This window comes from Geotrypetes seraphini, chromosome 3 (assembly GCF_902459505.1).
Source record: "Geotrypetes seraphini chromosome 3, aGeoSer1.1, whole genome shotgun sequence".
Lineage (NCBI taxonomy): Eukaryota > Metazoa > Chordata > Amphibia > Gymnophiona > Dermophiidae > Geotrypetes > Geotrypetes seraphini.
The window spans coordinates 307,318,471-307,345,144 of record NC_047086.1 but is presented as its reverse complement, the minus strand read 5'-3'; the positions used below and the strand labels follow the sequence as shown (position 1 = coordinate 307,345,144).

The window sequence follows — 26,674 nt, the reverse complement described above, 5'->3', positions numbered from 1 at the left end:
GTATAGAGCTCGTAGCTACTTGCATGACCTGCTATCAAGCAGAGTTAAGCTGGACTGTACAGACTTGATGATTTACCTATGCATCATTTTTTTTTAATCCTCTCAGCTCCTCAGACACAGAAAAATTTTCAGATCCAGACTGATCCTAAGGCAGAAGGTAGGCAAAACCCATACACAGGGCAGGGCTTCAGGACCAGTAGACACATCTACAAGAAACAAGATTATTGAGGTAAGAACCTACTCTTTCTTTCTAGTGTAATGTGTCTAGTGGTCCTGAACACTAGAACGTACCAAAACAGTCCTCGGTCTAGGGTGGACACACTGAGCCTGCCTTCAAAACAGAGGACCCCAAAGTGTGGTCTTTCCTGGCTGCTACATCCATTCTACAGAACCTGGTAAAAGTATGAAGGGTAGACCATGTAGCCGATCTACAGATCTCCTCAGGCGAGACAGCCCTAGTCTCCACCCAAGAGGCAGCTACCCCTCTAGTGTGCTTTCAACATGATCGGTAGCTGTTTACACAGCCCACATATACGGAGGAAATGGCCATTTTAATCCATCTGGAAATTGAGGCTCTATTCACCAGCCTTCCTTTCTTTGCATGACTGATCAAAACATAAAGGTGATCCGAAAGATGAAAATCATTAACCTTGAGGTAATGAATAAGCACTCGTTTGACATCCAGTAAATGCAACACTTTATACTTTTTCTTAGATAGGCAAATGGACTTCTTGGTAGATGTGGAAAGATGAAACTACTTTCAGTAAAAAAGAATGGAACCCTGTGTAAGGAGAGTCCTGACTCTGTGAGACTAAGGAAGGGCTTGTAACTTGGAAACCCTTCTCACCGATGTAATTGCCGCCAGTAAGAAGCTCATTTAAATTTAACTGCTGCAGCAGTTACATTTAATAACAAATGAAAATCTTAGTAGAAATACTTGGCATAAACCTTTTGTTTTTGAATTTTAAGACTATAGGACAGTCATGCTGCTCTTTTCAGAGAACACAGGCCAGGAGCTCTTTCAAAACCTACTTGCATTCTCAAAAACCGAGCACTACAAAGTCCCACCCAAGTAGATGAAACGTCAGCAGCATGTGCATGTATAACAGTTAAGAGGTCCCGTGACGTTGGAGCTGCGGCTCTTTCCTGTCCCGTGTTACTAGTTCAGTAGGTTGGGCTACTTTTGGTGGAAAACTGACTACACAAAATATTTTGCGGTTGTGGATTGCGCGTTAAAAAAAATTGGCTACTTTCTTTCAGTGTGTGCGGCTTTTTTGGGATATTCAATTATTCATCCAATAAGGGCACTAAGCCTCATTCTGGTATTTCGGCCGTCTTTTATGTGCATTCCAAGACTCAGTCTAAGGTTCCAATAGATTCGCCAATGTTATATCAAGCCTCATTCCGGTGCTCCAATAGCGTCTCTTACTGTTATCCAAGCCTCATTTTAGTTCTCCAATAATTGCATTCCTCAGGGCGTTTCAAGCCTCACTTTGATGATTTCTGTGCTGTCTGACTTTCTCTTCGCAACGCATTCAGTTACGGTAGAAAACGAGGTGCTATTATAAGCTGTGTTTTCTGTGGACAGAAAATCGATTTCGGGGGTTTCTAGCTCCAGACATCTCAGAAGTAAGGAAAGCTGGATATTATTCTTTCCTTATAAATTTGTTTTATGTATGAGTTTATTTGGATTTAGATATATAAAAAAAAACAGGTGTTGGAAAGCAGATGGCTGGGCCTTTTTCAACTAATAAGTGAAAGACTTAGATTAGGCAAGGGGGCTATAAACAATAGTATTCTGACTTTTCTTGTCTGCTGCTGTGTTTCAGCTTGACAGCAGCATCTTGGCTGGGTATGGAAAGTGTGAGAGAACTGAAAGCACGAGCTCTTCTTTTCTGAATAACCTGGAAGCAGGTTTTTGAGTCTATTGTGCTCTCATGAAAACTTAGTGCTTAACTGGGGCATGGGCATAGCCAAAACTGGCTTTTTGGACAGCCCAGGGTGGACTGGACAGGCCCAAATCATACCTTTGCTGTGGGGATGTTTAAGCTTTACCAGCTGAAGAGAGTCTTTGCTGCAGCCCCTGCCTGTGCTGCTGAAGTAGTAAGGAAGCTGGCAGGGTGCTACAGCTCAGTGTGTGTGCTGGAGCTTCCCATTGACTTACTGCTGCTCAAGAAGCATGGGCTGAGGCTCTGGCAGAGAATTTCTTTGTCTGGCAAGACTTGAGCATCTCTACTAGCCATATATCTGGTGTCATAATTTTGAAGGGGGCCTCAGCCCAGAGTTTGGGGGTTTCAAGGCTGCATATGTTGCATCTTTCCTTTGGGAGGCTGCCAGCAGGATTAACTCAACCACTGGGTAAATACTAGGCAGTCACCTAGGGCAGCAGCTTCTGAGGGACAGCAAACAGCAACTGTAGACAAAGCAAAACAATAAATCCTGATGGCCGTCCAAAGAGCCATCACTATATATTTTTAAATTAGGAAGAGTGGGCAGAAGAAATGCCTCCACAGATAATCGAAACAAGGAACCAGTGGAAATGGTCAGGATGGAATAAAGATATACAGAAGTTACAGAGATATATTGAATGACTTGACATGGCAGTATTTCGGCTTGTGCCTGGGTCAGGAGTCCTGTCATAAACCATACAGTTAATTAACATATAAATATGGATGAAAATATAAAATAACTCATAGAAAATAAGTAAAACATTTTAAAAAAGTCATATAAAAATGCATATATAGAATTTGCATTTTCTCTTATATGTCAGCGTTGAAAAGTGCTAAAAGCACAATTATGCATGTATTTTTATTTCCTTCTTTGTTTCTAATTGATTCAAATAGTCAGGGCGGGAGCGGACTGCTGGGCACGATGGACCACTGGTCTGACTCAACAGCGGCAATTCTTATGTTCTTATGTATTTTATTTTTTAAAGATTCAGAGATTGCAATAATTGTGGCCTTAGGAGAACTGCATCATAACACTTTTGAGAGAAGTTGCAGTTGGGGTACGTAAAAATCTATATGTGGTTATTTATGTCTTGTTTTGCTTTCCAGATAACTTTTATATATTTTAAAATGGATATTCGGCCAAACCATACCATATACATTAACAATATCAATGACAAAATAAAAAAGGAAGGTAAGTACTTTGTTTTTTTTGTTTGTTTCTTTTTTGTTTTTCTTTAGCATGAAAGCAATATGGGAAATATGTGGTAATGTGATTTATTCCTAACTTTAATCCCACCTGGGGTCAAGAATACTGAAGTATTTGCCCTCTTGTGTCTGTGCATTGCTTTTACTTTTTAACCCTTGGTCATCTAATGGTCCAGCTGACTCCTTCAGTGTCTTGCTTCTTACATACAGTATATGTAAAAAATGCTTCTTACATACAGCCTAAAAATGCTTCTTACATACAGTGCATCTGCAACATAATCTACCCCTGCCAACACCAAGTGAGGGACAGTATGAGACGAAGCCTAGTATGACAGGAATGAGCAACAAAAGATGCCCCCGCCAAATTTTGTTCTGCTCTGTAACATAGGAAATAGCATTATAACATCTAAACTTGTGCAACCAGCACTAATTATGCTGAATTCAACCTGCGATCAGTATTCTTGCTTCTTATATACAGTATATGTAAAAAATGGCCCAAAAATAGGGGTCTCTGATCGAATCTCTCTCTCCCCCTCCCACCCCCGGTGACCTGTACAATGCTGTGACAAACTTTTTTTTTTTTAATTGGCTTAATCGGTGTGGTAATTGACCACATCGGTTTTCAGTCAGTCAGTCAAATATAAATAAACAGTTTTAAGAGTTTGGAGCAGGTGTACTCGGTTGGTATTTGTTAGGCTTAGGGGGTACTTGGCTTGACAGCTGGGTTATTTCCCCATACCTTCATGCTACAGAAAGATTCCACTCTGGATTTTTCACTCTGCCTTTGGTGTATTTCACTGTGCTGTTTAGCGTCCTCTACAGTTTTTTCCTTCTGTACGCATGACTGCAGTTGTGTGTGTTCTGTTCTTCCCATTTTATTATTTTAAATTCGATGTAATTTCATGTTTAATGCGAATTTGAAGCTCTCCCTGCTTGAGAATTCACAGACTTTGGTCTGTAGCTGACAGGCCAGTCCCTTTTTGGGTACCTGTTGGCCAATCTGCATAGAGGGTTGTCCCTGAAGTGGCTCACCTACTATTAAGCGGGAGTTGAGTACCCTTAGGAGGCTTGGAGGTGCCTTGTAGGGTTCCAGATGCATCTTCATACTTCCACCCATCCTGATGTGCATCTGTTGGTTTTGCAGGGGTGGAGGAGGTATAGTCAGACAGAGGAGTCTGACTGGCAGCCAGAAGATTAACTTTGAAGAACCATTCCCAGCATTGTGGCAGTGAAATTATCATACAACTACTGTGAGAGAGCTGAAAGCAGAGCAGCACCGATCCTGTCAGGGCACAGTGAACACACAGGCTGACAGCCTGTGAAAGACTTTGGGGGGAGGTTGGGAAAAGTGGGGATTTGAGCGTTTTTAGATGTTCCCCCTCCTGAAAAAATCCTAAAATCACCGGTTTTAAAGTTCAGGAAATGTGTAAAAAATCATGATTTTGGTGCGAATTTTGTGCCGGTGGCCATCTTAGATTTTTAGTGATCTTTTTTTTTTCTCTCTCTTCAGCTCCCTGCTTCTTCAAAACTTTGAATTTTGCCTAGAAAACTGCTGCGATGGAGTCCTTGGGCTCTCCTCATGTGAATTCTTGCCAGGATTGTGCAGATTTAGCGCTTTTAGAGCATCTTTGCGCTGCCTGGGGGACTATAACGTTCAGCATAGCTTCTCCCCTGCTGAAGCAGGTGACCAAACGCTCAGCTAGCTGGGTGGGGTGGCCGGCATTGCTTTCAGGGTTCAGCACAGCTGGTTCTTTTGTCAGCCCAGCTGCAGACCCTCCAAACTGCCTAATAAACACTTCTTTAAGTCTTCAAGTATTCTTCCCCTGAACAGCTTCAATCCACTTCCACGACAAACCTTGGTGTGTGGCGCCTTTGGGTGCATCCTCACCTCAGCCTGCTGCAGCTGTTGTGCTGCCTGATCCTGATCTAAGAGACTCTGTGGATGATATGGCTTTTACTGATCTCTTGTTTGCTAGTACAGCACTTCCCGGGTTGATAGCTCAGGGATTGTAGCTGGATCTGCGGATCCTTTGGAGGCCTTGGATCCTGGTGTGGATACAACAGTACTGAGCTCATTTCAGTTTTAAGCTCTGCCGGTCCTTACTACTGAGTCTTTGCTGGGATTGAACTTTGTCCCTCAGCCGGCTCCGTCCTTCTGGCTTTGTGATGTATGCTGACTCTTGATATGGGTGTTCTGGTCTTGGAGCAGTTTGACTCTCTGGAGGATGCTCTGCAAATTTCTAGAGCTTTGTCATGCTTGTTTCCTCTGGCACAGGAGTATCTGCAGCTTTTGGGTCAGCCCTGGTGGATTCCTAAGTGGCACAGGTGACCAAGCACACCCTGCTCTCCAGTGGGGGTGGTGTAACATTGAAGGATATGTAAGACCGTTGTGTTCCAGTGGTCCTCCGGACACCTTTTGATGCAGCTCCTTTAGGGATCAAAGCTGCTTCGGTGACTTCTTTGTGGCACGCTCCTGTTCCTTTCAGCTACCCACACTGGAGACTGAGGTGGTAAATTCCCCTTCTCAGCTTCTGATGGCTAGAATAGATTATATGGTGGATGCCTTCTATGAATTCTTGAGAGTTTTGTCAAGTGTCAGCGTACTTGCTCACGGCCCGCCGATTGCTTGGTCTGATAGTGAACTGGTAATTCTTGTACAATCCCACTTTATTCCAGGGTCAGTGGATTATTTCCATCTACCCACCAGGACTTTGTAGGAAGCCTCAAATTTTAGTGATTTAAACCCCTCCCCCTCATACCTCATCACTGTCACTGGTTCTGTAAACATCAGTCTTTCTTCCTAAAAGCCAGGATGTAGGAGCTTGTCTTTTCTGCTCGTTTTATTTCATGTAATTTCAGTCTTTGCGTTCACGGTTTTCGCCCTCGTGCTGTGGAGGTTCCCTGCAGGGACAGCTCTGACTGTGGGAGATCGTAGACCTTTGAGAAAAGTCTTTTTCTGGAGGGTTTCGTACTTGTCAGTAAGCCCTCTGGACAGGACAGCCTGCATATCATATTGGGGCTCAGGGACTGTTCCCTTGGGAGCTAGTCACCCTAGGTTCATTTGCTAGTGGGTTGAGCGCAGGCTGCGTGGTTCCGTGGAGACATGCCCAGGATTGGAGCCAGACTTTGTTCCTCCGCCAGGCATGTTGCGAAGTGTGTCCGAGGGTGGCAGAGGTGACTAGCCGTGGAAGTCAGACCAGTGGGGCAGTCAGAAGATTCAAAGTTCAGCTTTCCAGCAAGTTGAGGCATAGTATCTCCCTGTGAGCTGTTTTAGCTCTATCTACAGTGTTTTCCTGTCAGCACGTTTCTGTGAGTACCAGCTAACAGCTTGAATCAGAGATTTTGGAGGTTCTTTGAAAAGGGATTTTTAGGTGTTTTCTCTGCTTGCCCTACCTCCCCCCCCCAAAAAAAAATAAAATCCGAAAATCAGTGTTTTTGAGGGTTCTCTGTGGTTTTCCCAGGCTATTTTTAGTCAAAATAGGCCTTCAGTGGCCATCTTGGATTTTTCTAGATTTGATTTTAAAGTTATTTTTTATACTTGCCGGCTTCATTTTTGAAAGAAAACCACATAGATGACCTCCCCAGAGCAGGAACCAGGGAGAGGCCTAAGGCCCTGATTGGCCTAGGCACTTAAGGCTTTCCCATAGGAGGAGCCTTAGGCCCCTGGGCTAACCGGAATCTTAAGCCACTCTCCCAGTGCATTCTGGGATGTGCTGGGAGTGGCCTAAGACTCTGATTGGCCAAATTCCTTAGGCCACCCCCTATGGGAGCAGATCTGATGTGTCTGAGTGGGTCACAGCCTTCGGCTGAGCGCTTATCCAGACCTTCTCATACAGGATCTAGTTGCCATGGCGAATCCGGGTCACTTTGCTGTTCCGGCATGGCTCTTGAGCGTGCAGCCTTAGAGCATAAAGGATATTCTTCCCTGGTGGTTGATACTCTTCTCATGTCTAAGAAATCGAGGAAGTGCTTAGGGGTGGTGGGTTATCTGAGTGGGCAGACTTGTAGGGCCATCGGCCCTTTTCTGCCATCATACTCTATGTTCTATGGTGTCAGCTTATGCTAAGGAATGGAAAGCCTTCCACTATTGGTGTGCCCAGGACCAGGTGGATCCGTATTAAGCTCTGATCTCGATGATTCTTGCCTTTCTTCAGGCTGGTTTGGATAAAGGCCTTACTGTGGCTTCTCTGCAGGTCCAGGTAGTCGTGCTCTCTTGTATTAGATTCTGGGATAGTTGGTCTGATGTCGCTTGATTCTTGAAGGGGGCTCTTCGTGTTAGACCACCGGTTAAGAATCCTTTCCCTTCTGGGGACCTTGACCTAGTGCTGTCTAGCCTTACCTAGCCTCTGACGTCAGAGAAAGGGCGGGACCGCCGGAAGAGGAAGCAGCGCAGGCGCAGGGCTCACAGAAGGGCCGGGACCGCCGGAAGAGGAAGCAGCAGACGCAGGGCTCACAGAAGAGCCGGGACCGCCGGAAGAGGAAGCAGCAGACGCAGGGCTCACAGAAGGGCCGGGACCGACGGAAGAGGAAGCAGCATACGCAGGGCTCACAGAAGGGCCGGGACCGCCGGAAGAGGAAGCAGCAGACGCAGGGCTCACAGAAGGGCCGGGACTGCCGTCAGAGGAAGCAGCAGGACAACGGTAGGAGCTTCTACATGATGGGAGGATGGGGAGGCTTTGGGGGTGCGAGCGGTCCTTCGGGGTGCGAGTGCGAGCGGTCCTTCGGGGTGGGGGTGCGAGTGGTCCTGCCGGGGGGGGGTGAATCGGACGTCGGGGGGGGGGGCATCAGGCTTTCAGGGTGGGGACAGGACTTCAAGGGGGAGAGGAGAGTCGGGGCGGGCGAAAGGAGAGTTGGGCGGCGACGGGAGAGTCGGGGCGGCATGCGCGGTATACGGGTGTGCGCGGTATATAAAAATTTCTTTACATAAATTTGTGTTCCCCGCGCGCTATACCCGTGTGCGCGTTTTACACGGGTGCGCGGCATATGAGTGAAAATACGGTATTCACCAGAGGCAGAGTGAAAAATCTGAAGTGGATTCCTTCTGCAGCATGCGGGTATGGGGAAATAACCCAGCTGTCTAGAATGTTTCGCCTATCTACTGGAAAAGAGCTTACCAATGTAAGTACATATTCTCTTTTTATGCAGCAAGGTACATATCCTCAGTTGCCTCATGAACATTCCACTGCTGGTTATCACATCGCAATGACTTTTAAACAGAAGACGGTTTAAGCAGAAAATTACTTCAGCCAGATATCACATAACCCAGAAAATTATCTAAAACTCATAATCCAAAAAAACAGTTCATAATATGTATGTTTCCCACAAATTGGGGTTAAGTGATCATTATGGATGAGCCATTTCAGTCTTTATCACTCATCTCGTATGTTATGATCACTGATAGATAAACATCTGAAAATTATATACTAGGGTTGGCCCGGTGATTGAGTTGTATTACTGTCCTTCTAGTGAACCTGGTTAGTTTCCCGAGCTCAGGTTTTCTCTTCAGTCTGGGAAGTGATAGGAATGCTAAAGAAATACTCTTAACTGGAATCTATTTGTTATATCACACAGTAACTTACAGTCAATTTAATATCCAATTTACAAGTTCTTCCGGAATTAATCCAGCTACCTCTCCTCCCTTGTAACCCAAAAAAAACCCCAAAACTGTTGTAACTTCACTGGAAATGTCCAGTTAGCTCTTTTGTAATCCGCCTTGAACTGCAAGGTATAGGCGGAATAGAAGTCCCTAATGTAATGTAATGTAATGTACTAATGCTGGAGGCTCATTAGTTGTACCATAGCAACTTTTACTGGCCAGAACTGGGATGGATGTTATGTACTGGATTCTGGCAAGAATTTCGTTCAGTTGTTTGAATGCTGTTGCTCCAGTGATTAGCCAAAATAGGGAAGAACAGGTTAATTTTGATTGAGCCAGATTCTAATGGAGCAGGGGGAAAGTCCTGGGCAAAAGAAACAAAATAAAATGGCTGTACTTATTCTTTGTCTTTTTGCTTTTACAGAGCTGAAGAGATCTCTTTATGCATTGTTCTCTCAGTTTGGTCACGTAATGGGCATTGTGGCATTAAAGACAATGAAAATGAGAGGACAGGCCTTTGTCATATTTAAGGAGCTTGGTTCGGCAACTAATGCTTTGAGGCAGTTGCAAGGCTTCCCATTTTATTCTAAGCCAATGGTAAGTGATTGCTCTAGTAAAATTCTGAGTAGTGATCTGAGAGCCATATTGAAACAGGGCCATCTGTTGTACATTTATTTGTCTGTGTGTATATTTTTTGGGATATATGTAAGCTGATATTTTTATATCTCTTTATCATTCTAAACTGGTGGAAGAAGAATTATTACCAAGTCTGGCCCAGACAGAAGACCATATTGGGTGCAAAAAATCAGGTGTTGGGGATGGGGGAAGGCGCAGTAGGACAGGAAAGGAAAAAAAGACTCTAGAGGGCAAAAGAGGAGAATAAAAGAGCTGCAACATGAGAGAAGCAAAAAAAAAAAAAAAAGGTGATATAAGTTCAAAAATGAACAAAATGGAGCAAAAGAAGTGAATTATAACAAGTCATATCTTGTTCTTTGGCTCATAAAAATTTGTCTGATGCCATTAAAATTTTTTTTGCCAGTGTTATATGGTCAGGGTTAGAGTGAGGGAGGTTCACTTAGGTTAGTGAAAGCTGCTTATTCAGCAATGCCAATAACTCGTTTTAGAAAAGCTTGAGCAGTTGCCAGAAGACATTTTAGTTAAAGATTTTCACATTATCTTTGTAAATTATACTACCCCATAGTTACCACATTACATTATTCTTAATAGTATTTTTGTACTTGAATCAACAAATTTGATCTCAGTGGATTGCATCATTAACATACACATTTAAAAAATCTAAAATGCAAAAAGAATCAAATACAACTTAAAAACTGATTAAAACAAACTTGAGATTTCCAAAATACCTGTGAGCCTGTAAGGTATGTTTTTTTTCCTGTTTCGATACAATTATCCATGAAATGGTAGGATCTAACAGGGGTGTAGAGCCTGTAAGTTAGATTCCCGCCATATTGGAACCTTCCTCTGTTTATCCTTGAAGCAGGATCAACCAGGTGTTTTTTTCTTGCAATATGTCTTCCACTGTTCCATCAATGTTTATACAGTACCTTTTTAAAAGACATCCATATACTTTAAGTTTTTTTTGCCTACATTCGCCACACTTTTACTCCATCGTCTTTTTCGTTCCAAAAGCCCGGAGGTTTGGGAGTGGCTGTAGGGGAGGCCACTACATTAAAAAAAAAAAAAAATTATTTGAGAATGTTTTTCTCTTTGCTAAATCACTATACCTTCATACTTCCAAGAGTCTATTTCTTCAAACCGTCTCTTCTTCTTCGGCAGAAAAGTTTTCAAGTCTCCAGAGGAACGGAGGCTTTTACTTCTGCTTTTTACTCATTCCAACAGGGAAAAGAAGTCTAGGGTCATATTTAGATCTCGGAACCCTGAACAGATTCCTCTGAAGGAATAAGTTTCATTTCTTGCCTCAGGTGATTTTATATTCCTTCTCAGATTGCAACGACTGGCTATGCTCCCTTGATCTGAAAAGAAGTTTCTTCTCATATTCCTGTGCTTCCGAACTTCTGGATTTTACTCAGCTTTCGGATACCATAGCACTTCAATCAAGGTAAAGACCTACATTTTGAGCTTGCAACCTCTTCCAGAGTTGTCATCAGGGGCTTGGTTGTAGTTGGCAGTAGTGTTACAGCCAGGGTCTCCAGGGTTCTTTTCCCTATCTAAACGATTGGCTTATCCATGACTGGGGATTAAATCTTTTTCTACATCCCAACTTCAACTTTCTTAAAATCTGCGATTATCAGAACTCTGCTAAACATCTTTTATTTTAGAGTGCTTCTCCCTCAGCATTGATTCAGCTTTGTGAGCACTTTTATCTTCTCCCATCAATCTTGCCAAGGCATCTGATGGTACTCCTGGGTCACATGATATGTTTCTCCGTTTCAGTGTTGTCTTTTTAAGACTCCTTAATAGACTCTTGCATGTAACTCAGTGGTCTCAAACTCGCGGCCCGGGGGCCACATTCGGCCCTCCAGGTACTATTTTGTGGCCCGCGGTCTGTACTAGTGCTGCCCGCTCTTTGCAGCGTCCTCCGACTTCCCCCCTGGCCTCCAGCTCTTACCTTCAGATAATTACAGTAGCATGCAGAGAGGATTGCCAGTACTGTAGCGATCCTCAGCATCATGTTCCCTCTGCTGCGATCCTGCCCCTGATGTTAGAGGAGGAGCAGGACCGTGGCAGAGGGAACATGCGGAGGCCGATGGCAGCCTGCAAGGAATGTTACAGCACCGGCGATCCTCTCTGCAGGCATGGTAATTAGCTGAAACTAAGACCGGGAGGCCAGGGGAGAAGCTTGAGGACGCTGCAAAGAAGGGGGGAACATGCAGGCCTTTGGGGGGGGAGATTTATAAACTATAAAGAGTTTTACCTCATGCAAAATTGTCATTTCTTTAATAAGACATTAACTTTTTTCCTGCGGCCCTCCAAGTACCTACAAATCCAAAATGTGGCCCTGCAAAGGATTTGAGTTTCAGACAACTGTAACTGGTCTAAACCTCGTCCCCCCACTGTTTCATTACACTCTGCAGTGGTAGATAAGCTCTTCCTTCATTTCCAGTTGTTTTTTTTTTTTTGTTCTACACACTTCCACGTCTGTTTTTTTTTTTTTTTGTTCTACACACTTCCACGTCTGCAGTTTATCTGGACGGTCTTCACACTCAATGTTGGTCTTGCACCAGTTCTTTTCTATCTATATCTCTGGTAACTCAGAGAAATCTTCGATGCTCTCATAACCTTTCAACACATTATAATTCACTACGTCCTCATACTTCCCATGGATGTTCAAGTTGCAGGGTATTACATACAGAAACAAGGAGGCACGGGTGCGTCCCCCTCCACAATCACACATTGCCTTTATTGTGATTCAGGCAGTCTTCTCCCCAACACATGGAATCTGATGCATTTTTCTCTGGATTGGACACAAAAGTTTATTTATGCATTTCCTCCAATCCCTCTGATCTTCAAGCTGCTTGTCAAGCTCAAGCAGGAATTGGCCACCTTAATTCTGTTACTCCTTGGTGGTCCGAGCATCCTTGGTTCTTCCTTCTACTTCATCTCGGTATCAATGAACTAATGTCTCTTCAGACTTTTCCATCTCTTTTAATGCAGAGCCACCGATCTCTTCTGCTTATCATTCTACAAACTTTATACTTGACATTTTGCTACCTCTCAGGTTGACATGGATTGGGTTTCACCTTTCTCATCCTGTCAGACCTTTCATGAAAACTGTCTATACAGCAGTGTTACCAGCAGAAACAGATGGGTTTTTTCTACGTAGGTGTACTTTTCATTGTCACGATGCTATACCACCTCTATATTGGCACTATTGGATTTTTTCTACATTCATCCAATTTAGGTCTTAAGTCCATTTTGATTCGAGTTCATCTCAGTGCTCTCAATACTTTCCACAGTCCAGTTGATGGTACACATCTCACTGCTCATCCTAGTCTGACCAGATTTCTTTACATACCTTTTCAAGGTCAAACCTCCTCTCAAACTACCTCCAGTAGTTTGGAATCTCAAGGTTGTTCTCTCTAGACTTATCAAGTCTCTTTTTTGAACCAATGTCTTTGACTTATCTAACTTCCTTACTTGAACAGTGTTTTTTTTTTTTTTCTCATATCTCTTATTTCTGTTCATAGAATGTGTGATCTTCAAGTACTGGTGGTGGTTTCCACCATTCACAGTGTTTCATCATGACACAGTTGTGTTAGCACCCATTCAAAATTCCTTCCAGAGGTAGTAAGGAATCCTTCTACTCCATCTACCGTACTTCCAGTGTTCTCTTAAAACTCTTCCTTTTCTCATTTCAAACGAATCTGGACTTCCTACTTGTAGAAAATTCAGCCTCAGAGAGCATTGCCTCAACTTTGGGAAGTCCTGTATCTAGAGGTACTATATCTACAAGGTTAACGATTTCTATCATTTTCTCTTATGCTCAAGCTGGGCTCCAACTGCCATTTGCGCCACAGCTTGCAATATCCGAGCTAGGGTAGATTTTCTTGCTTTCCTATGTTCAACTCCTATTAATGAAGTATGTAAAGCTGCGGACTGACAGACACACTCGGGAATGAGCGGAGGTAAGAAGACGCAGTTTGCAACCTGCAAGACACCGCCGAGTCTCCAACAGATGCCAAACAGCCTGAGCTCAAATCTTTGTTTGGTAGAAGGAGAAAGAGGGGTATGGCCCCGAGCTCCTATGAAGTAAATGCAGGCTGGCTGACAGATACCATCAGGGATTTGCCTGTCAGCTTCAGACCTAAGTCTGTGTGATCTTAATGCAGGTTGAGCTGAATAATCACTCCGAGCAGCAGAGACCCCGGAAAAGGGACAAAAATATATACCGAATAAAATAAGAAATTGTGGAGTGCAGAACAAGCACATTCCTGCAGGCATGTGTACAGGAGGGAAAAACTGTAGGTGGAGCTAAGGAGCCCAGTGAAGTACATGAGGCACAGAGAAAAAATCTGGAGTGGATTCCTTCTACAGATGGCACGCGGCCATGGGGACATTACCCATAATAATAATAACTTTATTTTTCTATACTGCCATAGTCAGTCGACTTCTAGGCGGTTCACATCAAGAGAAGGCTGGACATTCAGCGAATTACAAATGCATGAGGGGAAAGTTACAGGAGAAATGGGTTGTAGGGGAGGGAAAGTAAGGGGGGGTAGGAATTGCTTAGGGATTTGAAGGGGGAAAAAGCGTAGAGAGCGCGGAATGGTCTGTTTAGGTGATGAATTTGTCAAACAGAGCGGTTTTAATAGATTTTCGGAATGCATGGTAGGTTTGTCTGGTTTTATTTATGTAGTTTCCCAGCCAGGATTGTTGTCGGTTAGCTTGGAACATGAAGGTTCTGTCAAGGTAGGATTTGTATTTGCAGCCAGTAATATTAGGATAGGCGAAGATGTTTTTGTTTCTGGTTGTTCGTGTGGGGTTGTGTAGAGTGAAGTGTGTTTGCAGGTAGGAAGGTGCTAAGCCCCAGATTTGCTTGAAGCAGATGCATGCAAATTTGAACTGAATTCGCGCTTCCATTGGTAGCCAGTGCAGTTTTTCGTAATATGGGCTAATGTGGTCTTGTTTTCGCAGTCCGAAGATTAAGCGAACTGCAGTGTTTTGTACTAATCTCAGTTTTTTTATTGTTTTTTGTGGAATACCCAGGTAGACGATGTTACCGTAGTCCAGGATGGATTGGATCAGCGATTGCACCAGTAACCTGAAGGATGTTGTGTCAAAGTATTTTTTAATAGTCCTTAGCTTCCATAGAGTATAAAAGCATTTCTTCACTGTTAAGTTTGTGTGGTCAGCCTTGGTCAAGTGTGTGTCGAGTGTGACACCCAGAATTTTTATGGTTTTGGAAATCGGATATTCATGGCTGTTTATTTTTAATGATGGTCTCATTATTTTGTCGGTGGGGCTTGCTAAGAAGACTTCTGTATTTAGTTTTAGTTTGAAGTTGGTGTTCCATTTTTTTGATTTCTCTCATTGTGTGTGAGAGGATGTCTATAATTTCAGTTGAGATGTCATTTAAGGGGATTAGGATGGATATGTTGTCTGCGTATATGTAGTGTTTTAGGTTTAGTTTTTGTAGTCGGTGGCCTAAGGATGCTATGTTAATGTTGAATAATGTAGGCGATAGAGGGGAGCCTTGGGTTGGAGTGATATCCATTGCTGGCTACTCGGTAGGATCTGTTTGTTAGGAATTCTTGGAACCATTTCTTTACCTTTCCCGAGATTCCCATTGCGTCAAGGCACAGTACCATGATTTCGTGGTCTACTAGGTCAAACGCACTGCTGAGGTCTAATTGCAGGATCAGTACGCTTTTGCCTTTGCTGAAGAGCTCATAGAGGTGGCTTAGTATGGAGGCTATGACCGTTTCTGTGCTATATCCTTTCCTGAAACCTGATTGAACAGGAGTAGGCAATTCCAGCCTTCAAGAGCCACAGGCAGGTTAGGTTTTCAGGATATCCACAATGCATATGTATGAGATGGATTTGCATGCATTGCCTCCTTGAGATGCAAATCTATGTTATGCATATTTATTGTGGATATCCTGAAAACCTGACCTGCCTGTGGCTCTCCCGGACCAGAATTGCCTACCCCTAGTTTAGAATATTTTACCTATTTACTGGAAAAGAGCTTACCAGGATAAGTACATAATCTCTTTATCTATAAATAAATAAATAAATTGAAAACGTAAACAGAACCTGACAATACTATTTGAAAGATATTGTCAAAAGAAATCATGTTTCAAAAGCAATACTGATTTTTTTACAGGTATCTGCCTAAAAGTATTTTATCGTGTTATAGAGTAACTACAGCTTTCACACACAAAAAACCCCCATAATCTTTCTAAAACTGTCATTTAGAACTATTGACTTGTTTACAGCCCGTCTACAGATTTTGTTTTCCCAATTTGGGCAAAATTTGTATTTTATACAGAATGCAGCAGATTTTTCTGGTCCTTTTACAAGGCTGCACTGCCAAGCAGCAAACGCTAAACGTTGAGATGCCCATTCTATTTCTAAGGGTGGCTTGGCATCTAGCATGAACTGCTTAGCAGTATAGCTTTGTAAAAGCCCTGGTTTGCGTCTGAACATTCTTGAAATGTCTGGAGCAGTCGTTTTGGTTGAATTGTGGTTGTGTATAGAATGAATTCTTGGCTGATTTAGCTATTACTGCTATTACTACTGACTTATAAATGTAATGGAGTAAATGTACTGTGTAAAGCATACTAAAATATAAAATGTTTTGAAAACAGCGAATACAGTATGCAAAAACAGATTCAGATGTTGTCTCCAAAATGCGTGGCACCTTTGGTGACAAGGAGAAGAAAAAAGACAAGAAGAAGGCAAAGGTTCAAGATCAAGCACCTAATGCAGCAAATAAAAAGCCTGTGCAGGTAAGCTAACATAGATGTCTGAAGTTTCAGATAGGATTGGCTTTAGAAAAGGTTTTTTGTATTTAATTTTGATAGCAAAGAAGCTGGTAGTTTAATATTCATTACGCAGATGCTGCCTTCGATATTAAAGATTTTAGGATGCCAGTTTATTTTCCTGTACCTAGGGAAAGTGTGTGAAAACTGAAAAAAGAAGAAAGCCGCTAAAAAACGGCGTAGAGAGTGGCAATGCCATATCTGTTTATGCAATGAAGCTACGAAATAATATATTTTAAAACAAACCAGAGAAAATATTTCTTCACTCAGCGTGTAACTAAAGTCTGGAATCTGTTGCTAGAGAATGTGGAAAAAGCAGTTGGCTTAGCAGGGTTTAAAAAAGATTTGGATAACTTCCTAAAATAAAAATCCACAAACCATTATTAAGTATAATGTCTGCCTGGAGCAAGAGTGAAGGATGTGACCAACAGGATCTCCAGGATCATAGATGGCGCAGGGGGAGAGGACACCGCTGTGCTTATCCACGTGGGAACAAATGATGTGAGCGGGCGGAAGTATGACAGGGAAGAGCTGAAGGGCCAGCTCCGCTCACTCGGAAGACAACTGAAGATCAGGGAGGTGAAGGTGGCCTTCTCTGAGATCCTCCCAGTACCAAGAGCGGATGGAAAGAGACAAGGGGAATTGCAAGTAATCAACGCCTGGATGAGACGATGGTGCGAAGAAGAAGGCTTCGACTTCGTACGCAACTGGACGGCGTTCTGGGGAAAAAGCAAGTACTACAGAAGGGACGGACTACACCTCAACAAGGAAGGAGCAAGAGTTTTGGCAGGCAACATAAAGAAGGCAATCGAGAAGATAGGGGAAAGCCGACAGTTGACCACCGGTCGATGGCACAGATAGCAGGATGCCCCGACGAAGAAGCCAAGGACTACTACTCCTACACAAGAGAAGACGACCTCACAGCCAATAAGGGAGAAAAAGCAGGAAGGGACAACTCAGACACAGGAGGGGACGACCACACAGCAAACAAGGGTGATAACACAGGAGCAGTAAATGATACCGTAATTGAAACTATAGGGACGGCCAAGAGTAGAAGGTCCAAAAAGGTAACACGAAGGGAACTTAGATGTATGTATACGAAGTCTAGAAGTCTAGGTAACAAAATGGGGGAACTAGAGACAATAGCAAGACATGACATATTGGATATCATTGGCATAACAGAAACATGGTGGAATGAAGAAAACAAATGGGACACAGTACTACAGGGATACAAACTGTATAGAAGAGATCGAGTAGGGCAGAAAGGTGGAGGTATTGCTCTATATGTTAAGGAGGGAATAGATTCTGTTGAAATGGTTACAACAGAAATGAAAGAGAAGCTTGAGTCACTCTGGATCAAAATTCCTGGTCAATATGGCGCAGATACGAAAATTGGCCTTTACTATCGTCCCCCAGGACAGGCGGAGGAAACTGATTCAGAAATGATGGAGGAAATCAAACAAGAATGCAAGACAGGCAATGTAATTATATTGGGAGACTTCAATTTCCCAGGGATAGACTGGAAACTAGCAACCTCCAACTGCGGCAAGGAGGCCAAGTTCCTGGAGGTGCTAGGGGATTGCTTCCTGGAACAAATGGTAAAAGAGCCGACAAGAGGCAACGCCACCTTGGACTTGGTCCTAAATGGCCTCACGGGACCGATAACAGAAGTGGAAGTCATGGTTCCACTGGGAACGAGTGATCACAATGTAATCAACTTTAAACTTGACATCGGGAAAGGGAAACATGCCAAAACCTTAACCACCATCTTAAACTTTAAAAAGGGTAAATACGATCGCATGAGAGCCATGGTAGAAAAACGACTCGAGAAGATGGTGGACAAACTTGAAACGGTAGATCAGGCATGGTCCCTACTGAAAAATACTATCACAGAAGCACAAGATCTCTACATTCCGAGGATTTCCAAAGATCGGAGAACAAATAGCAAAAGAGAACCGGCATGGCTTACCATACAGGTGAAGGAAGCCATAAAAGAAAAGAAGGACTCTTTCAAAAAAATGGAAATGCATAAAGACAACCGAAGCCTGGAACAAACATAAAGATGATCAGAAGAAATGTCACAAGGCGGTGAGGGATGCCAAACAGGAATATGAGGAAAAAATAGCCCAGGAGGCCAAAAACTTCAAGCCCTTCTTTAGATACGTGAAAGGGAAAAAACCTGCAAAAGAGGCAGTGGGACCCCTGGACGACCAGGGAAGAAAAGGGTACATCAAGGAAGATAAACAAATCGCAGACAAAGTAAATTCCTTCTTTGCGTCCGTCTTTACGAAGGAGGACACCTCAACAATACCTGAAGAAGTGTTTGCAGGAGTAATAGAAGACAGCCTCACCACAGTTGAAGTGGACTTAGACCAGATATACTATCAGATCGACAAACTTAAAAGTGACAAATCCCCTGGACCGGATGGAATTCACCCGAGAGTCTTAAAGGAATTGAAGGTTGAAATCGGAGAGTTATTGCAAAAACTTGCAAACCTGACAATCAGAACTGGACAGATACTGGATGACTGGAGGATAGCGAACGTCACGCCAATTTTCAAAAAAGGATCGAGAGGGGAACCGGGCAACTATAGGCCTGTGAGTCTTACGTCTGTTCCCGGCAAGATGGTTGAAGCACTGATCAAGGATAGCATAGTCTGGCACTTATTTGCACACGACTTGATGAAACCCAGTCAACATGGATTCAGGAAAGGGAAATCATGTTTGACGAATTTACTCCAATTTTTTGAGACCGTGAACGAGCAAATTGATAGTGGGAAGCCGGTGGACATAATATACTTGGACTTCCAAAAAGCGTTCGACAAAGTTCCACACGAAAGACTTCTCAGGAAACTACAAAGCCATGGCATAGAGGGAGATATACAAAGATGGATAGGCAAATGGCTGGAAAACCGAAAGCAGAGAGTGGGCATAAATGGGAAGTTCTCCGACTGGGAGAAAGTGACTAGTGGTGTACCCCAGGGCTCGGTACTTGGGCCGATCCTTTTTAATATTTATATCAATGACCTGGAGGAAGGAGCATCCAGTGAGATCATCAAGTTTGCAGATGATACAAAACTATGCCGGGCAATCAGATCGCAGTAGGATAGAGAGGAACTCCAGAGCGACTTGTGTCGGTTAGAAACATGGGCGGAGAAATGGCAGATGAAGTTCAATGTGGAGAAATGCAAGGTAATGCATTTAGGCAATAAGAATAAGGAATACGAGTATACAATGTCAGGTGCAACTCTGGGGAAGAGTGAACAAGAAAAGGACCTGGGTGTACTGATAGATAGGACCCTGAAGCCGTCGGCACAATGCGCGGCAGCGGCAAAGAAGGCAAATAGAATGTTGGGCATGATAAAGAAAGGAATCTCGAGTAGATCGGAGAAAGTTATAATGCCGCTTTATAGGGTAATGGTCAGACCACACTTGGAATACTGCGTCCAACATTGGTCTCCCTACCTAAAGAAGGATATAAAACTGCTGGAGAGGGTGCAGAGACGAGCAACAAAACTGGTGAAGGGTATGGAGAAACTGGAATATGAGGATAGACTTATAACACTAGGATTGTTCTCCCTTGAGAAAAGGAGACTGCTTGGGGATATGATCGAGACCTTCAAAATGCTGAAAGGAATCGACAAAATAGAGCAGAGAAGATTATTTACATTGTCCAATTTGACACGGACTAGAGGACATGTAATGAAGCTAAGGGGGGACAGGTTCAGGACTAATGTCAGGAAGTTCTGCTTCACTCAGAGAGTGGTTGACACCTGGAATGCCCTCCCAGAGGAGATTATTGCGGAATCGACCGTCCTAGGCTTCAAGAAGCAAACTAGATGCATATCTCCTTAAGAGAGGCATATAAAGATATGGTGGACTATAAATTACGCCAGGTGTACACCTGGCAGGGCCTCCGCGTGTGCGGTTCGCCGGACTTGATGGACCGAAGGTCTGATCCGGAGATGGCAGTTCTTATGTTCTTATGTTCATATTCTTTCCTGCGGCACCGTATGCCTGGATCAGGCTGCCTGAAATATGTCGTGCTCCATCCCTGGCAATGTTCAAATCCAAGCTAAAGGCCCACTTTTTTGAAACTGCCTTCAACTCTTAACTCCCACTCACTGCTGTCAGATACCTCTACCCACTGTATCATTTCCTCTACCATAATCTCCCCAACCCAGAAATGTCCTATCTAAATTAGATTGTAAGCTCTTCTGAGCAGGGACTGTCTATTGCATGTTAAAATGTACAGCGCTGCATACGCCTTTCAGCGCTATAGAAATAATAAATAGTAGTAGTAGTTGGAGCATGACATGGTGGCTGTTACCCAAGAGTAGCCTTGGGTAACCTGCCGAAACGGGGGAGAGAAAAGAGGTGGTTGCTGCGGGTACGGGGAGAAGGCCATTCATCGCCCTGTGGAGCGGTGAATGGCCTTGTCTCCACAGTGAAGGGAGGGAATGCACGCAATCACCGATTGCGCTCCCTCCCTCCATATCGCTGCCGCCTGATCATCTCCCTCCCTGCTCCTTACCTTGGCGGCAGGCAATTTCTAAATGTGTTTCCTACGAGCAGCCGGAGCTTTGAAATCACATGCGGCTGCCGTAAAGGTCATCTCTGGAGGAAAAGTCCGCTACTATTTGGTTTTTTTTGTCAGGTACTTGTGACTTGGATTTGCTTCCACAAAGGTGGGATACTGGGCTAGATGGACCATTGGTCTGACCCAGTAAGGCAGGGGTGTCCAATGTCAGTCCTCGAGGGCCGCAATCCAGTCGGGTTTTCAGGATTTCCCCAATGAATATGCATGAGATCTATTTGCATGCACTGCTTTCAATGCATATTCATTGGGGAAATCTTGAAAACCCGACTGGATTGCGGCCCTCGAGGACCGACATTGGACACCCCTGCAGTAAGGCTATTCTTGTATTCTTATGTTTTAAAAATTAAGGATGAGCAATTGATAGTTGCAGCCTAGGCCAGTAGATTACAAACCAGATGGTTTACGCAAGCATTGAAAAAATTGGTGCAACAGAAATCTGTAGATTTTGTTTAAAAAAAAAAAAAAAGAACTGGAAATCTCATAGCCCAAAGACTAGCCATGTAGCTTTATTTTGCAAAATCTGCAATCGTGTTGATATTTTTGTAGAAAGACCAAGATAAAAGAACATTGCAGTAATCTACAAGACTCCATAGAAAAAGGACAGATCTCGGTACATAAAGCAGACATAATCAAAAAAGGTTTTACCTGTCTTAACAAGTTGCAACTACAGGAAGGCATTTCAAAACACTATTGAATTCTGAGATGCAAATGTAAGTCGGTTATCTATCAGTACCCCAAAAAATTTCACTTGAAACTTAGGAGACAGCAGAGCACCACATATCTGTAGATGCAGTGATAAACTATAAGTGAATTCCTGTACCGTATTTTCACGCATATAACGCGCGCGTTATACGCGTTTTTACCTACCGCGCATACCCCTCGCGCGTTATATGCGTGAGCGCGGTATACGAAAGTTTTAAAACATAGTTCCCACCCCGCCCGACTCACCCCCCCAGCAGGACCACTCGCACCCCCACCCCGAACGACCACTCGCACGCGCTCCCACCCGCACCCACGATCGGAGCAAGAGGGAGCCCAAGCCCTCTTGCCCGGCCGCCTCCCCGACGTCCGATACATCCCCCCCCCCCGGCAGGACCACTCGCACCCCCACCCCGAAGGACCGCCGACTTCCCGACAATATCGGGCCAGAAGGGAGCCCAAACCCTCCTGGCCACGGCGACCCCCTAACCCCACCCCGCACTACATTACGGGCAGGAGGGATCCCAGGCCCTCCTGCCCTCGACGCAAACCCCTCTCCCCCCCAACGACCGTCCCCCCCCAAGAACCTCCGACCGCCCCCCCAGCCGACCCGCGACCCCCCTGGCCGACCCCCACGACCCCCCCACCCCCCTTCCCCGTACCTTTGGAAGTTGGCCGGACAGACGGGAGCCAAACCCGCCTGTCCGGCAGGCAGCCAACGAAGGAATGAGGCCGGATTGGCCCATCCGTCCTAAAGCTCCGCCTACTGGTGGGGCCTAAGGCGCGTGGGCCAATCAGAATAGGCCCTGGAGCCTTAGGTCCCACCTGGGGGCGCGGCCTGAGGCACATGGTCGGGTTGGGCCCATGTGCCTCAGGCCGCGCCCCCAGGTGGGACCTAAGGCTCCAGGGCCTATTCTGATTGGCCCACGCGCCTTAGGCCCCACCAGTAGGCGGAGCTTTAGGACGGATGGGCCAATCCGGCCTCATTCCTTCGTTGGCTGCCTGCCGGACAGGCGGGTTTGGCTCCCGTCTGTCCGGCCAACTTCCAAAGGTACGGGGAAGGGGGGTGGGGGGGTCGTGGGGGTCGGCCAGGGGGGTCGCGGGTCGGCTGGGGGGGCGGTCGGAGGTTCTTGGGGGGGACGGTCGTTGGGGGGGAGGGGGGTTTGCGTCGAGGGCAGGAGGGCCTGGGATCCCTCCTGCCCGTAATGTAGTGCGGGGTGGGGTTAGGGGGTCGCCGTGGCCAGGAGGGTTTGGGCTCCCTTCTGGCCCAACTACCAAAGGTACGGGGAAGGGGGGTGGGGGCGTCGTGGGGGTCGCCAGGGGGGTCGCGGGTCGGCTGGGTTGGGCGGTCGGAGGTTCTTGGGGGGGGCGGTCGTTGGGGGGGAGGGGGGTTTGCGTCGAGGGCAGGAGGGCCTGGGATCCCTCCTGCCCGTAATGTAGTGCGGGGTGGGGGTAGGGGGTCGCCGTGGCCAGGAGGGTTTGGGCTCCCTCCTGGCCCGATATTGTCGGGGAGTCGGCGGTCCTTCGGGGTGGGGGTGCGAATGGTCCTGCCGGGGGGGGGGGGGATGAATCGGACGTCGGGGGGGGGGTGAACGGAGAGTCGGGACAGCGCACGGAGAGGCGGGGCAGTGCACGGAAGTCAGGGGGGTGAACGGAGAGTCGGGACAGCGCACGGAAAGTCAGGGCAGTGCACGGAAGTCAGGGGGGGGTGAACGGAGAGTCGGGACAGCGCACGGAAAGTCAGGGCAGTGCATGGAAGTCAGGGGGGGGTGAACGGAGAGTCGGGACAGCGCACGGAGAGGCGGGGCAGTGCACGGAAGTCAGGTGGGGTGAACGGAGAGTCGGGACAGCGCACGGAAAGTCAGGGCAGTGCACGGAAGTCAGGGGGGGTGAACGGAGAGTCGGGACAGCGCACGGAGAGGCGGGGCAGTGCACGGAAGTCAGGGGGGGTGAACGGAGAGTCGGGACAGCGCACGGAGAGGCGGGGCAGTGCACGGAAGTCAGGGGGGTGAACGGAGAGTCGGGCAGCATGCGCGGTATAATCGTGAGCGCGTTATACCAAAGTTTTTGTGCTTATCATCGTGATTTCTGCGCGCTATACACGTGTGCGCGTTTTATACGGGTGCGTGTTATTTGCGTGAAAATACGGTACTTAAAAACACAATCTTGAATTTTTTGTGCATTAATTACCAGCAAACTATCCTAACACCACTTTTTTCCAGACATTGATTCACAATAGGTAGCCTATCCTGTAGCCTAAGTCCCAAAGGAAACCTGATCTGAATATCCTCTGCATATGAAACAAAATTAGAACCAAATGCATCTACAGGACATATAAACATTGACACCAACACCCCATAGAAAAGATTTTTCCTCATGAACATTTATTCCATGCATCTAAAACCTTTAAACTTGACCTGTAAGAAAAGACTTAAGCCAAGACAAAACATTGCCTCCCCCCTAAACCAACAGTTGCATATCTATGCAGCAGAAGTAGAGGGTCCACCAAATAAAAATATCTTTACAGCACTGCATATATGCATACTAGTGCTTTAGAAATAGCAGTAGCAGGTAAAAAAGCAAAATCCCAATTGAGTATGTGTGAGGTGAATTTTTTTTTTCCCCTTATGGAATGTGAACTAGGTGTGTAAATACTTTAAAATATATTTTTCTAATAGGTTTTTGACTGTTTCATTGTGTTTTTTCTCTGTCAGGCAATACAGATTACAACTTCCCAGCCAAGTTCCTCATCACAAGGTCAGCAGGTAAAGTTTTTCAGTAAAATTTTATTTATATCAAAAAAAAGGAAAAAACCCAAAACAGCATGCAAATGAGGATTCTGATTATAAAGTCTTGTAAATTTTGTTTTTAAAGTTTGTACAGCAAATTTATTTTTTTCCCCCATTTGCAACATACTTTGTACTGAAAGCTGTAACTAAAGCACAGCTAAGCAAGCCCAAGAATCATTAAGTGGGAAATATAATATTACTAATCGGGCTAGTAAATTTTAGGTAGCTACTGATATCTGCTCTTTTCTTCCCACTTTTTGTTACTGGGGTCAATAAGATATTTCAACAGAAGGATGGGGAAAGGGGAGGAGGTTGTGGAAGCATGGAATACCATGAATTAAAAATTTCCCTTTTTAAAATTACTGTATATACTCAAATATAAACCGGGATTTTTGGGCCAAAAAAATTGGCCCAAAAATGGGGGTCCTGGTTTATATTCGAGCCAATACACCCCCTTCCAAAATTATTGCAGGCCGCGGCCATCACCAGGCTCTGCCCCCTGCCCCCCTCCCCTCATCTACTGCCGATCCCCTGTGGAGGTGCAGCGGGCAGGAGCGAACTTTCCAAGTTCCTGCCCCGCTAACTGGCTGCCGTGTCTTAGGCCGCTGAGAAGCACGAGCAGGCGTGTGATTTGGCGCTGCTGCTCGGTGCTGAGCGGCTTCCTTAATGGTTCCTGCAAATTTTCACAAGAATTCACGGGAGCCAGTAAGGAAGCCGCTCAGCACCGAGCAGCAGCACCAAATTGCACGCCTGCTCATGTTTCTCAGCGGCCTCTTTGTTCTTGGTAAAACAATGCAACCATCTCCCAGGTCTCAACTCGGCTCCTTAAGCTTTATTCTCGTTCCTTGGCTACCAGAGCAATATCCTACAGGCAACCCAGAACACAGTTGACTAGTATGAGAGCATGCTGCTATGCCCTGAGCTGCTAGAACATGTTCTCCCACTCGGCATGTAATCTTTGAGTTTTCAAACTTTGATCCTTGGAGGGGGAAAATGAAATTAGAAAAAAATGAAAACAATTGGGGGAATAGAGTATGGTGCAGATGGGCTGAGGGAAAATGAGTGACAGGTTGGAGAAAAGTGCTATAAATGACTTGAAAGGCGGAAGGGAGGGGGAGAGAGCGAGAGAGTATGATGTTGACATGCTGGGAGGAGGAGAGAATGGCTGAACCCTTGCTTTTGATTTGTCCAATTCCCTGCCCTTGACATTTACATACAGACTGGTCATTACTACCATTCCACTACAAGATGTACTTTGTTTCCCCCCCCTTTTCTTTTTTCTTTGCTGGATGAGGGAAAATTTGTTGTGCGTTATAAGTTGAGCACCTCTAATCATTTTCAAAAGCGGGCTCCTATGCTCAGCAGCAAATGTATTCTGGAAAGCTGTGAGGTCTCAAGCAAATTTTGGGGTGAGTTTGGCAAAGTTTGGTCACACAAGAAAATATCTGCAAAGCAGTGACATAGTCATTGTTGCACCTCTTTGTGAAGCAATGCAGGATTGATGTTTCTACTAAGCTAGATAGTGCCTTTGGCAAAGTGGGGATAGAGGGAATTTGTCTTCCTCCCATCCTTTGGTAAATCCCATTGATCTGTACTGATCTAGTAGGATGTAAAAGAAGTTGAAATTTGGTCTAAGCCGATAATTTTTTGTTCTTGTTTCCTGCTAGCTAGAACAATCAGAGCTGCCCAAGGAGACCGAGTGTGCTTGGAGTTAATTTGTTATTGGGCAGCACTTGTCTCCGCTGTTGCTTGTGTTTTTATGTAATTCCTCTTTTCATGTGTTTTGCTTCTCCCCTACCAGAGACCACTATACTTAAAAAAAAAAAAAATCTTTATTTTTTTATTGAAAATCAGTGCATTAAATATACATATACATATTAAATAACTTCAAAATTGCACTTGAATCAATCATCAAAATACTTTGACATTTGCCCCCCCCACCCCAATACCAGAACAAAAAAACAAATGCATTACTTCAGACAAGTAATAAAAATCAGTGTTTTGCTTCTCCCTTTCCAGAGACTGCTGTACTCATCTCGCATCTGTTGGTGACATTAAGGGCTCCTTTTATCAAGGTGCGCTACGGGGATTAGCACGTCGGACATTTCATCACGCACTAACCCCCCTCCCGGCAAGCCAAAAAACTAATGCCTCGTCAATGGAGGCGTTGGTGACTAGCGCGGCAGGCAGTTGAACGCGAGGTATTCCGCACCTTGATAAAAGGAGCCCTAAGAAGTTCAATATCACACACTTTCAAATGTATATATTAGATTTCTACTGTTGGCGCATTGTCGAGAGAGAATAGTTGCAATAACTTATGAATCAACCCCTCGCATTTATTCTAAATATTTTTATATATCTTTTTACATTGA

General features: G+C 44.9%; 1 protein-coding gene across 1 annotated transcript in view; it reads left to right on the top strand.

Annotated features, from left to right (window-relative positions):
• Positions 1-1,476: 1,476 nt before the first annotated feature.
• SNRPB2 (small nuclear ribonucleoprotein polypeptide B2) overlaps positions 1,477-26,674 on the top strand; it is a 28,160-nt gene continuing 2,962 nt past the window's right edge. Inside the window, exons 1-5 of the mRNA XM_033939072.1 lie at positions 1,477-1,629; positions 3,057-3,141; positions 9,176-9,348; positions 16,041-16,181; positions 24,228-24,278. Coding sequence (XP_033794963.1) covers positions 3,078-3,141; positions 9,176-9,348; positions 16,041-16,181; positions 24,228-24,278 — 429 coding nt within the window. The 5' untranslated portion in view covers positions 1,477-1,629; positions 3,057-3,077. The remainder of the gene's footprint in view (positions 1,630-3,056; positions 3,142-9,175; positions 9,349-16,040; positions 16,182-24,227; positions 24,279-26,674) is intronic.